The sequence below is a fragment of the Melanerpes formicivorus genome, unplaced genomic scaffold (genome assembly GCF_026170545.1).
Source record: "Melanerpes formicivorus ecotype bairdi unplaced genomic scaffold, bMelFor1.0.p_v2 SCAF_20, whole genome shotgun sequence".
NCBI classification, from domain to species: Eukaryota; Metazoa; Chordata; class Aves; order Piciformes; family Picidae; genus Melanerpes; species Melanerpes formicivorus.
This window is the reverse complement of record NW_027142372.1, coordinates 6196470-6210975: the sequence shown is the minus strand read 5'-3', so window position 1 is coordinate 6210975 and position 14506 is coordinate 6196470. Positions and strand designations below refer to the sequence as shown.

The following is a 14506-nucleotide window of genomic DNA, read 5'->3' as shown; positions in this document are numbered from 1 at the left end:
GCTGCCGTGACGCTCCACTGCGCGACCGCAGGCCGGCGTGACGTCAGCGCGCATGCGCAGTTCCTGCTGCCAGGAAGGTCGCAGCGGTGACCGGGCCAGCCGCTACTGTCGCCGCCATGCTGTCCGTGGCCGCCCGCTCCGGGCCCTTCGCGCCCTACCTGTCAGCCGCGGCACACGCCGTGCCCGGCCCGCTGAAGCCGCTGGCGCCAGCAGTGGTGCGTCGGGCTGAGGTGCCGCTGGACCTGAAGCGGCCTCTGCTGTGCCGGGAGTCGATGAGCGGCCGGTCGCCCCGGGGGGACCTCATCGCCAGCGCCAGCCTTAGCGGTGCGAGCTGGGGCCGGGACGCCGCGGGGCGGGCCTTGGGGGAGCGCCGGGGGAGACGATTGGGGTGGGGGCGGGCGACGGCCCCATCTCCTCGGCTCGGCAGGCTGAGGCGGGCCGGGGGCTGAGGCGCCAGGGCCTTGTTTCTAAGCGGGAAGCGCTCGGCCTGTTCCTTCGGGGAGAACCGGGGCTCCCAGCAACAGCCGGTGAGGTCAGCCTGGCAGGCAGTCATGAGTTCGTTGAGAGGTTTTGGTTGTTGCTTGGTTTTGAAAACCATACGTGATTCCAGGTTGTCGTATTACGGTAACACACATACGTTGCCTTTGGATGACGCTTGGGTGGATATTAATTTTGTAGTTGGGAAGATGAAGGAAAACTCCGTTTTGCTCACTCGAGTCGTCAAAGCAGAGGTGTGCAGTGTGAGCACGCAGTACGTTTTATTTAACCGTGAGCTCATTGTGGCAAAACCTTCGCCATTTCCTCTTGGAATCGCTATATTTCCCCTCAGTTCATGCAGTGTTCAGAAAAGCTTCAGCTTGGTAAAGTTACTCCCAGTTCGCTCCTGCAGAGCCAAAGGGCAGGTCTTCATGAAACAATGCGTTTCAGGGAGGACAGCTGCCCTGCGGCTGGGTATGGCTTAGCAGTTGCACTGGATAACTGTTAGATGGGATAGTCATGCACGTCATAGAGGGGGCAATGCTCTAGTGATAACAACTACATACTTCGCTTGACCCTCAACTTTTAAAGGATATGTTCAGATGAAAATTGTACCAATCTGTAACTAAAGTAGCTGATAGTTGTATTTTTAGTTCTAATTAACATCAATCATGCTTTTTACTGAGCGTGAGGAATTTTTAGAAGTTAATTGTATTGCTTATTATTAAGGATAGTTCTGAAATAGTGTGGCTTACTCATAGAACTTTGAATTTCAATTTAATTTCTCAGCAGTTAAAATCCTATGGATGACACCTCTGAGTTACTCATAAATAAAGGTGCTGGAGGTGTTTAAGACCAGGCTGGACAAGGCTCTGGCCAGCCTGATCTAGTGTGGGGTGTCCCTGCCCATGGCAGGGGGGTTGGAACTAGATGATCCTTGTGGTCCCTTCCAACCCTGAATGATACTATGATACTATGAAATAAGTGTCAATGTATTACACATTATACCATGTATAAATCCCTGAGAGTTATTTTAGGTACTTTGAGGTGGTTTTTTTATTAACTTTGTGCCAGCTGCTAGCAAATAATAAAGACTAAATAGCTTTTTTCAATAAAGGGTTGCACTTTGCAAGTAGTATGTTCTGTCTAGGGCCTGTTCTTTTCTATGGCTTATAAATTTTGTTTGAGCAGACCTTTCTTGCCAGAGAGATTAATAGAAGGCCTCTTGGTCAGCCATTGCATCTTAGTTTAGCAGACAGGTTTGACATGGGAATCCCATTTGAAAAGCTTGGGAATTCATTGGTTATTAGCTTTGTAGCTAAATATTTCTACAAAGGGAGCCTGGCAAATTTGGGACTGCAGCTTGAAAAGTTACTGACTGGAACAGTTAGCTTTGACAACAGACTAATGTAAAGGGAGATGCCTGGTACCACATTTTTATGCTTAAAAATCTTTGACCATACATGATTTTTAAAGATATAGAAGTCATGTAAGGCAAAAGAAAGCACAGAAGTGTTAGGCCACAAATGCGCAATCCTTACTAAATAAATGTCTTCATGCCAGTTCTTTTCAGGGAAACATTTGAATGGAAAATGTCTGTCTTTTCTTAGCTAGTCATGGTATCCTGCAGGACTTTTTCCTTGAAGTCTTCTGAAAACCAGTACAGTTCACTTCAAATCCAGAACTTCTCATATTTTTTCTGTACTCTTATCAGGCATTGTGTAACTTTCAAAGAACAGGCAAAATGATTTTGCAGATCTGTTCATTGACAAAAAACATCTTCTGGAAACCCTTTTCTTACAACTTGAGATGTGTAATTAGTGGAATCGTACCCAGACTTTGGAGTGACTTCTACCTGTTATTCCAAACATGCAATAAAAAAAAGTATAATTTAAAACACATCATACTTTTTAACCAGAAAGTGTTGTCATTTCCTGTTTTTTCTTGCAGCACCTACCAGTGTTCGTTTCATCCATAATGATGTCACAGTACCTGACTTCTCTGCCTACCGTCGTCAGGATGTGCTAGATCCCACCACATCTTCTCAAAGCAGCAGTGAAGCTAGAAAAGGGTTTTCCTACCTGGTGACTGCAACAACGTGTGTAGCTGCTGCATATACTGCTAAGAATGTTGTCACACAGTTTATTTCCAGCCTCAGTGCCTCCGCTGATGTGCTAGCGTTGTCAAAGATTGAGATCAAGTTGTCTGACATTCCAGAAGGCAAGAACATGGCTTTCAAGTGGAGAGGGAAGCCCCTTTTTGTGCGGCACAGAACCCAGGCAGAGATTAATCAGGAAGCTGAAGTTGATGTTTCTAAACTGAGGGATCCGCAGCATGACTTAGACAGAGTAAAGAAACCAGAATGGGTCATTCTAGTAGGTGTCTGTACTCACCTTGGCTGTGTACCCATTGCAAACTCTGGAGATTTTGGTGGTTATTACTGCCCTTGCCATGGGTCCCATTACGATGCCTCTGGCAGGATCAGGAAAGGTCCTGCCCCCTATAACCTTGAGGTTCCAGCTTACCAATTTATTGGTGATGATGTTGTGGTTGTTGGCTGAATGACATAGTGCTTGCTCACTCATGTTCCTGTGAATGTACACTGAGAAGTGTTAAGTGAGATGCACAAGTACTGTAAAAACAGATGATGCTAAAAACAAATTAGCTGTCTAGATTGTCAACCAGAAGTGTGTTCAAATGCTTCTCTGTGTTAAATTTTAATAAAACCGTGGAGTGAGCGCTTGTTCCTGACTTCTGAGAACGTGTGTTTATTTGTCTGCAGACTTAGGTCTAAAGAGGTACTGCAGCACACACCAAGTATCTTTAGGGAGCCCTCCTGAAAGGCTGCTGAATCAAGATAGACACTGAACTACACAGCCATTGTTTTTTTTCATACCACATAGTTTAGTTATCTGATTGATATTTTTGGGTTTTTTTGGGTGGTGGTTTTCACTCTATTATGGGAAGGAACATTTTTAAGAAAGATCTTGCTATAAACTTTTTTGGAGTAAGTTTCAGTATAAAACCCTATGAGATGTTACCCTTTTCCTTCCAGTGCATTTGTTTTCAAAGGAAGTGAAGGAAAAAGGGTTTTATTTATCTATCTAAATAGATGTATTTTTTTTATGTTGTTCAGAGGCAGCTTATAATTGCTTAGCTAGAATAACATGTAATACCAGGAGGTCTGAAGTACGTTGAGGTTTTGTGCAAGCTAGACAAGATACAGCTCATAGTTTTCACATTGAAGTCCCTATACTGGCATGATAAATTCTGACCTAGAAATTATTCTTTCCGTATAATGGCACCCACTTTTGACTGATAAAAAGATTGCATATTTAGCTCAATGTATTTTTCTTTTTACATCTGTAATATGCTTTGAATTAGATGTTTTCATGTTTTCACAAGCAGAAGCCACTGTTTACTCTTAATACCTCTGCTTCATACTACAGTACAAAGTAAAAATATCTGTCTACTGGCCACTGATGAGAAAGATGAATAACTGTTTCAAAAGATTTGTGTTGCTTCTAACTAAATAAAATATTGCTTTTACCTCCTAAGGCATTGTGTACCTGATAGCCAAACTCTTGCTTTATTTTGTAAGAAAACCCCTACCTCTACATATATATTTGTACATGCAAATGAGTGTATGCCACACTCATAGAATGTAATAATGTAACCTTTACTAGGGTATTTCTGTATCAGATTCTGGAAGGTTAGACATTCATCCAATCTTTTTTTTACCATAACCTTGTACCACTAAGCTTGTCCTGTCACTTTTCTTAACCTACTGGAAGAGTTCTCCACAGTCATTTAATTTAATTGAATGTGACAAAGATCTTCTCATCTTGGGCCAATCATTTTCCAGAAACATTAATTTTTGAAGATCGTTTTCTATTCTGACAGCCTGTCTTACTTGTGATTCATATCAATAGATATGGGCCATCCTTGTGTACAGTCTATAAATCATCAAACTTTCTCAGCCTGAATTTCTTGTCATCTCGGGGCTGCTCCATGGAGTTCACTGAAGGTTGCTATTGCCAGTGCTATTTATCTTCCAAATTTTTTCTCCTCTCTGCCTTTTCATTTTGTTTCATTTCTCAGGCAAGCATACTTCCACTTATGCCAGCAGATCACCTGTTATGCAATAAGTATCACATCCATCAGATCCATCAGTTTCTCCTTAGACAGGAGTGACACTCCACAGGTTCTGCACTGAGTGCACTTCCAAACTCTGGTCCCCTACTTCATTTGCACTCACAATCCCAGTAAAAAAAAACAACAAACATGATCAGCTGGGTATAGTAAAAGAAGTCTGGAAAATGAGGGATAAAATCATGGAGTCATGATCTAGCTTGTGGTTATAGATTAGACAGGCTTTATAGTCAGAGCCTATCAATCTAGAAATAATTCTTGTCTTGATTAATCCAGTATTTTTCTTCAAAGAGGTCTAAGGTCAGCATGGAATAAGTTGCTGTAATTGAGGCATGTAGCACATAGGGAGTACATCCTACAAGTACAACGGTAGTCTCTCTCATTTTGTGTGCTAAACTGAATAGTGCTATAAGGCTTTAGTCTTACGTGGCAAAATAAATTTACCATGAACAGTAAGGAATGACAACTTCCTGACTGCCAAAGCCCTATTGCATACAATGTGGTCAGAGTCACAGTTTGTACCTTTGGTGGAGAAGATCTCACAACCTGCAATGAAAAATCTCTTAAATCTGTGACTGCATTTCTTCCCATGATGTTCATGATATTTAAGTAATTTTCCCTTCCATTTACCTTCCACAATGCTCAGAGGCAGCAGAAGTTGCCTCATTCTGTGTCTTTCATTCATCAGTAGTCTATATCATCAGTATGTTTCTCCCAGGTGAGATATAATCTATTAAGGTTTTGGCAGTTTCTTGCATGCTATTTTTTTGCTGTCTTCACCCAAGTGATCTTTAAGAGAATAGTTTTAGATGTTTAGTATTTGGACAATACAAAACAGTTTCTCCATTTTCTTCTGTAAGTAGTTTTACCAGTATCAGTTCATTTTGTGAGAGAAAAAACAAATCCAAACATTGCACATATTTGGTTTCTAGCTTATGTTCTTTAGACTTAGTTGCAAAGTTGATGTTGTTTCCTGTGCAGCTTATGGAAACATCTACATTTATCTGTTATTTCTATTTTGAAATAAATTACAGCAATTAAATAATATTGAAGTCCTTGACCAGAATTATCTTTAGCAACTCATTTAACTAATGTTTATAAAAAACAATTTCATTTAAGGATTTTAAAGACTGCTATTACCATTATCTGCTAAGCTGCATCCCAGTTGCACTGTAGTGTGTATTACTGAATGACACACTGCTTTGAAGTCCTTAAAACACACAAGGAAGATATGTCCTGGAGATTATTTTGACAACTAATTGTAGGTTTTGATAAAACTCTTCCAACTCATTCTGTGAGAATATAAGCCCCAGCGTTTTCATTACTCTTGGCTTATATTTTATTTAGGCCAAGATTAGACTGGCACTTGGCTTCAGTCTCCATGTCCTTCAGCGTAATCACAGAAACCCCCTTCTATGCAGCCTGTTTTATTTGCGTACTAATCTTTGATATATCCAACTCATTGTACCAAATGATTATACCAGTATATAATATTTTTCATATGTATTGTTTTAAAGTCATAATTTCTTTCACCTGTGAAAGGTACATAAGGTTTACCTACCATTTAGACACAACTCTAGGTACTGTAGAGGAAGCTCTTGTCCCTCCTTCTACAACCATTTTAACCCCATCACAATGACGCTGCCTGATAAGGAATGGTAATACCCAGAATACAATTGCTTGCAGAATAAGATGAGTAACTTGAAAAACTGAGTAAGATGATGTAGTTCCTCACTAGCCAGGTCAATATACAGGTTATAGTGGTTCATATCCTCTGCAGAGTTTTCATAGACTTGCATCAACATCCCACTGGGTCAATACATTTGATCAGTGATTAATCTGAGTTTAAATTATTTTAAACTCAGGTTTCATGCAGTACAAATCAGACATAAAGTATAGCAAGAAGAGTAATTGACAGAAATCTTAAGGACATATGCTAGAAGTAGGCTACATCTTCTGCCACCATCCCCTTTCTCAGCTGGTAAATTGTGATTCGGTGAGTTTTCCCACAGGAAGGAGAGTATGTGGGAAGATGCTTGGGAAGCATTTTACAGCACTGCAATTGCACAGGAACCTAATTAATACTGCTCAAAACACTGCTCTTTTAAAGACATTTAAAGGAGTAGAGAAGAAAAAAAGGTAACAAAGTTTGACAAGTGGAACAGAAAATTCAGAGAGGAAGGCCCATATCTGACTTTTGAACACAGTGCTCCAGGGTCAGTCTGTGGTTCAAGAGAAGGCTACAGAAGATGTCTGCTGGAAACTAACTACAAACCCAGAGGAGGGACAGCTCTACTCTTGCATGTTTCTTGTGCTCTTTCCAAAACTGTTTGCTACTTGTGGATGCTTTAGATACAGTAGGCCAGCCATGACCCATACAGAATTTCTTATGCTCCAAGCACAGCAGGGAGCTCAGTGGCACTGGTAATTATCTTTTTCAGTGGCAATAATCTATCCTTCATTTTATGATAGCTGTGATGAAGCAACAGACCTACAGATTTATTTAAAGCTCTCTGAATAAATACCCTGTATATAGTGGGTGACAGTTTCCAGTAATATTATTGTTGTTGTTGTTATTATTACTGTAGAGATTTCAACATAAAAATGTTTTTAAAGCCCAGGTTTATACAGATTTATTTCACACTGCACTTCCTATACTCAAATAATCCACTGACTAGAAGAACACAATAATTCTAAGTTACACTGAATCCAGAGGTTTGAATAACAACTGTAATGGCTCCCTTAGAGCCAAGCCAATTCCAGAGCAAATATATAGCTCACATTTCATCTCCCAAATGAGACAGGAAAAAGGCCAGTAAGAACATTCTTCATAAGCAAAAGGTTTAAAACTTGAATATAGACTTTTAAAACTTGCATATATTTTACTTTAGTGGTACTTGGCTGGTCTGTAATGAAAGCTATGGTCAATAAATATCTCTGAGCAAGATAAGGATGATCTTTGATACACTCAACAGCTAGGAGGAATATCAGCTATTTGGGCTTGCATCAATTCACTGTTACTATGCTCTCTGGCTAGTGTTCCAGTCCCTGCTACCCCAAGTACCACAGATGATAGTATCCAAAATATCACCAACTTATCTGTTTTTCTGCAGATTTTAGCTTGTTTCCATCATGGTTTACTTTAATGTCTTCAAAGTACTTTTTAAACAGAGCCTGTTACAACTATAGCCTTTAATCAAAGTAGGTAGAAAATAATGCACTCGTTTCATAACAATTGTTGCTACTGTTACACACTGATGCACCACTGCATTACAGAACTACCTAACCTAGGTCAATATATTATAGAAGTTGCTTATGAAAGTGTTTGACTAAACTTTGGGCCATTCCTGCAGTGCAGCACCAACCTCCAGACTGAATGGGAGCACAACTTTATCTGATAAGATAAATTTAAAAGAAATGGTCTGGTACTTTGAAAAGAAAATATTTTCCCAAACCATTCATGATTTAATCAAGGCTATTTATCTTAGCATCATTATCTACTTATTTAAATCTTGTAAATACAGTTATTATTCTTCAAATATTTATGAAAAAGAAACAGATGAGCTATCTGGTTCCTGCAAATAATATATTAATTAAATTTTCTTCACCCAAAATAATTGCTTCTGAAGAGTAACACTGCATTACAAAACAATTCCTACTAAAACATGCTCTAATTATAATCCCAAAGCTCACATTAGTTTTGAATCTTGTGTTGCTTTTTTGATAGATTATAATAAAAGCAAATTACTGTATGTTTTAATAACATAGTTGTCAAATAAAGCCATAATGCCCAACTGATGATTAACCACAATGTATAATTCCTCATAAAAGCTAATTGACAATTGATTTTCTTAAATACTGAAAGAATTCATCGTGATTAACATCATTACAATGAAATCTAAACGAATTAGAAAATATTTATCTCTAACTGAGCATTTCTGCAAATATTAGACCTAATGAAGACAATAACAAAGTATGTTTGAAAAACAGCATCCTTTTCCCTAGTTCAAAGACAGAGCATGAATTGCAAGGATGTAACTGAGGGACTGCAGGGCTCTATATACCCAGCAGCAGCGCAGCACAATGCATTGCTCCCTTAGTACTCAAGCTTTGTCAATACGCTCAGCTCTGGAATCATCATCTCATTGTTTGCAAATCCTCAACTGGATTTGCTCTCATAAATATTTTTTTGTTTTAAGGGAACATTAAGGAACATTATGGAAAACAAGATGATGAAACCAACAGTAGCTATGCAGATGGCTTTTAAAAGGTAGTTGATGGGACAGCCTCACTCAGCTGCCCTTTAAGCGCAGCAGGTGGATTTGTGCCGGTGGGTTGCTGAGGAAAGATGTTGCTGCTTTACATCAGCCCTGTGCAGGAGGCTTGTGGCCTCAGGGGCTTGGAAAGAAGCATGGAGCTATGCTTGAAACAAGTGTGCCAGTACCCAGAACCAAGCAAGGTAACATGAAATGGAAGCTAATGAGCGGAACAGGCAAAGACGCTCACTGCCTGAAAATTGGATAATTGGAGCAATACATTTTTCCATGCCACATCAAATATAAAACAGGCAAGCCAGTGAGCATGATTATTATGTATCAGTTTGTCTAAGGAACTTTAAGTAGTAATTAAAATAAAAAGGCAATTCCCTGCCCTGAAAAATTTTTGGCATGCAGCTTTCCAGTGTTGTAGAAGGTTCTCATGGGAAAATGTAAAAAGTTGTCCCTGTGGGATATGTCAGAAGGTGTGAGTGACACAGAGTGGAATACAATAAAAAAGTGAAAGGCTATCGCTGTATGAGCACATGACATTTAAATTAGTTATGCACACTCAAGAGTGATCTGTACAGCCCAAAAACCTTGCAGCTTAAGGGCAGAAGGACATTAAACTGGCTTTTAAGCTGCTTTAGCTTCTTTTTAATGCTTTGATACTAGAGGAGCTGACAGGGTCATTTGAACAGCCAAAATATTCAGATCTTCCCTGGTATTTAAGTACAAATAGTAATCTAAGTCATATAAACTAGACCAGTGAGAGGAGTCTCAGTTCATCAGAACTATATAAAATTAAAGAGGAATATGTAGTCACAGCTAATATACTCTAGTTAATCCATCAGCATGTAGAATCACAGAAACATTCAGGTTGGAAAAGACCCTCAGGATCACCAAGTCCAATCATTAACCCTACTCTACAAGGTTCATCCCTAAAAGATAGCCCCAAGCACCACATCCAAACCACCTTTAAACACATCCAGGCTTGGGGACTCAACCACCTCCCTGGGCAGCACATTCCAATTCCTGACCACTCTTTTGCCTAATGTCTACTCTAAATCTACCCAGTGGCAGCTTAAGGCTATTCCCTCTTGTTCTGTCACGAATTACCCATGAGAAGAGACCAGCATCAACCTCTCCACAACCTCCTTTCAGGTAGCTGTAGACAGCCATGAAGTCTACCCTCAGCCGCCTCTGTTTCAAACTAACCGTCCCCAGCTCCTTCAGTCTCTCTGCATCAGATTTATTCTCCAGGCCCTTCACACTTGTGCTGCTGACTCTCAAAAGTGAGGATCTGATCTTTCTGCTGCTAAATGATCCTGCTATCTATAGCAGAGCTAAGGAAAGTGGCCACCACACCAGTTTTGCATCAACCTCTGTAGGCTCCAAAATTGTATAAATGCTTCTTTGAGTCTGGCCAGAGAATAGAGGCAGCTCCAGCTGCTTGCTTCCACCCTTGTGGTGCCCAGCCCTGGTGCCCCAACATAAGCTGGATCCAGTACTGATCCCAGGGGGTGTTCCCCAGGGATCACTGCTGGATCCAGTGTATTTTACTTGTACAAACAAGTAAACTACAGTTTAAAAGTAACATTTGTTTTCCTTGCATCCAGAAACATTATCAGTTTAACAGAAGAAAAAAGGCATTAAGATTTTTTTGTTCTTGTCATACCTAACACATTGTGAATCAGCCTGACCCTATAAAGGAGGTTGAAGAAATTGTCATTTGCATACACCCAGCTCATGGAGACTATATCATAGAATCACAAGAATCAATCAGGTTGGAAAAGACCTCAGATATCACCAAGTCCAATCTATCACCCAACACCACATGACTAATTAACCATGGCTTCAAGTGCCACGTCCAATCTCCTCTTGAACACCTCCAGGGATGGTGACTCCACCACTTCCCTGGGCAGCACATTCCAATGGCAAATCACTCTTTCTGTGAAGAACTTTCTCCTCACCTCAAGCCTAAACTTCCCCTGGCACAGCTTGAGACTGTGTCCTCTTGTTCCGGTGCTGCTTGCCTCAGAGAAGAGACCAACCCCCACTTGGCTACAACCTCCTTCCAGGTCTCCCCTGAGCCTCCTCTTCTCCAGGCTAAACAATCCCAGCTCCCTCAGCCTCTCCTCATAGGGCTTGTGTTCCAAACCCCTCACCAGCCTTTGTTGCCCTTCTCTGGACACGTTCAAGTGTCTCAATATCTTTCTTAAACTGAGGGGCCCAGAACTGGACACAGTACTCAAAGTGTGGCCTAACCAGTGCTGAGTCCAGGGGCAGAATGACTTCCCTGCTCCCGCTGGACACACTATTTCTGATGCAGGCCAGGATGCCATTGGCCTTCTTGGCCACCCTGGGCACACTGCTGGCTCATGTTCAACCAGCTGTCAGCCAGTACCCTCAGGTCCCTTTCTGCCTGGCTGCTCTCCAGCCACTCTGACCCCAGCCTGTAGCACTGCATGGGGTTGTTATGACCAAAGTGCAGCAGCCGGCACTTGGACTTGTTAAATGCCATCATGTTAGACTCTGCCTATCTGTCCAGCCTGTCAAGGTCCCTCTGGAGAGCCCTTCTACCCTCTAGCAGATCAATACCTGCTCCCAACTTGGTGTCATCTGCAAACTTACTAATGGTGGACTCAATCCCCTCATCCAGATCATCAATAAAGATATTAAATAGAATGGGGCCCAGCACTGATCCCCCAGGGATACCACTAGTGACAGGCTGCCAGCTGGATGTGACACCATTCACCACCACTCTCTGGGCTCAGCCCTCCAGCTAGTTCCTAACCCAGCACAGAGTGTTGCTGTCCAAGCCATGGGCTGACAGCTTGGCCAGGAGTTTGCTGTGGGGGACGGTGTCAAAGGCCTTGCTGAAGTCCAGATAGACTACATCCACAGCCTTCCCCATGTCCACCAGGCGGGTCACCTGATCATAGAAGGAGATCAGGTTGTTGAGGCAGGACCTGCCCTTCCTAAGTCCATGTTGGCTAGGTCTGATCCCTTGGCCATCCTGCAGGTGCACTGTGATTGCCCCCAAGATGATCTGCTCCATAATCTTCCCTGGCACTGAGGTCAGGCTGACAGGCCTGTAGTTTGCAGGTTCCTCCATCCAGCCCTTCTTGTGGATGGGCATCACATTGGCCAGTTTCCAGTCATCTGGGACCTCTCCCAGAGCTCCAGGTAATGTGCAGTGTGGGGAAGAGCAGGAAGGGGAGAGCTGGCAAGACCCTATTTCAGGAACTTTGGCATGTTGCTGAAATTTTCATTGAAACAAGTGCCTACTCATCAACATGGGAAATTACATATGAATGTGTCAGTAGTTACAAATTACTGAAGATATGGAGGCTCAGCTGGTGGGCAATCCAGTGCTTCTAAAATGCCAGATATAAAGCTGGGAGAGTAAGATCTCTGGAAATCTCACACTAAAAAGCTAGATTCCCCCAAGAAGTTGTCTTAAGCTGCAAATATTAAGGCATCCACCATCATGAACCTGAGAGCCTTGAATCCACACTTAGAGGCATAATTTGCTTCCCAGTGCAATGATTTAGGCTTTCTGGCTCCACATTAGCTCCAGGAGATTGCATGGTAGCACCAAACCAAGCCAAGGTGGTCAGAGCCTAGAAGCCATATTCTACATTATTATGTACAAAGACACCAGTCAATAAATTATGTATGTATATGATTTTTTAAAAAGCCTTAACAACTCCATTTAAAAACAAAACTAAACTAAAGCAAACAAACAAACAAGAACAAACAAAAAAACACCAACCAAAAAAGCCCACAACCACACCAAACCAGCTCCCAACTGAAAACTGGTATAATGACATAAAGAATGCAATTATTCAAGGACACCAATGACAGCACTTTTGAGACTATAGGCTAAAGTGTAACAAAGAGCACACCACTGCCTGTTCAAAAAGTAGTCTGATAGGAATGCTAAACTGATAGTAACACAAACAAGTAATAATCCATTTATTGTCCAATATTCTAAAACAAACAGTTAAAACAGCCAGATCATTTGAAAAAGAAAAAAGAGGTACAGAGCTTTGTATAATGCATTAACTATAAAAACTATAATCCTGTTTATTATTTTCCATAAAAACAGAATATGAGAGCTGTGCATAAGTAGATAATGACAGCCAGACTTTCAGACTCCCTCTCCCTGATCAGTTCTGAGGAACAGCCTTCAGTATGAAAAATACTAAATAATACACACTGGTTTCTTTTCTTTGCATGTACTTTACATATAACTATCCCTGGTTTAAGTCTATGGTTCATGACAAATGCTGGGAAATGTTTAAAAAAATAAAGCCTACTCAAACACAGGACACCATAGGAATTGCTTGTGGATATCACTCTGAGAAAATAGTAATGAAGGGAGCAATTTATGAAGTTTAGTTAAAAAGAAACCAAACACTGGGTAACTTCCATACATGTAGAATGATATTAACTACTTTGAATGAATTACTGGTGTTTTTCTTCCTTTGGCAAAAGGGGAAATGTCCACTAAATAGTTTGCCTGGGTAGCTTTTCTGCATCCCTTAACTGGAATCCACACACTGATCTTGCTAGAAGTACTGTGTAATTATCCATAGACAAAACAAGAATATCTTGGGTTTATGTTGTTGGATGCCAACTATATTTTGTGCATATGTGTGTGTCTGTTTACGCATACACACACACATGCAGTTAGAGAAGTCAACCATTTAACACAAGCACTGCTCCTGGTACTCTGTTATACTGAGGGCTGAATCTGTGTGCAAATAGGAATCCAAAGTTTGAGAACACAGTTGCATATTTTCACAAGAGGCTTGATGCTCTCCTGAAAAAAAAACCAAACGACAAACCCAGGCCTGCTATCACGAGTAACACACATGACAGTCCACACTCATGCTTCCACATTTAGATTTTGTTTTCATTGTTCCCTGTAGGGTTTTTCCTGGCTATAATTAGAGTTAATCACATTTCAAAGTACCAAGATAATTATCTCCATGTCAAATTAGCTATTTTCAAATGAAAGACAATTTCTGCTTAATTTTTCCCATCTTGAAAGCAAAGCAGTGATCCCCAGATCTTTTATGTCATTTCTTTATGAACAGCAAGTTATGATAAGCTACTTTCCGAACCACTGCTTGAATGCAATTTATTTTACATAGCTTTGCATAATAAAATGGCTTTCTAGATAACTTACTCAGAGGGCAGATACCAATTCTCAGAAGATTTTATTAAATAGCTCTTTTCATGTTAAAATAATGTGCCAAGTTAATTTTGGAATAAACAAACCAAGATATTCAATTGCTTTGTGATAAATATGTACTGCTTGTTTAGAATATTATCAGGCACTTTTATATTTTACAACTCCACCTATTTCTGTGTGGTTCAAGAAATTTAAATTGATATATTTACTGGTGCACACAGTAAGATGTATTTAATAAACTGGTAACTCCATGTGTGTATCAGAATTTTCTTTTTAATAATAATTATTTTGTATCATATGTTTTCATAAAACATGAATAAATTACAGAAGAGGTTTTCTCGGAAGAAGTTAATTCTAAACAAATTGACAGGGAAAAATTGAAGTATAATGATCAGCTCTGACAAACAGGAGCTAA

At 40.7% G+C, this 14506-nt stretch overlaps 1 protein-coding gene across 1 annotated transcript; it reads left to right on the top strand.

Annotated features, from left to right (window-relative positions):
- Nucleotides 1–62: 62 nt before the first annotated feature.
- On the top strand, nt 63–3228 carry UQCRFS1 (ubiquinol-cytochrome c reductase, Rieske iron-sulfur polypeptide 1). The gene is made up of 2 exons (XM_068150602.1): nt 63–324; nt 2428–3228. Exons 1-2 carry the CDS (start codon nt 117–119, stop codon nt 3036–3038), a joined length of 819 nt encoding a protein of 272 aa, XP_068006703.1. The 5' UTR covers nt 63–116; the 3' UTR covers nt 3039–3228.
- The last annotated feature ends 11278 nt before the right edge of the window (nt 3229–14506 follow it).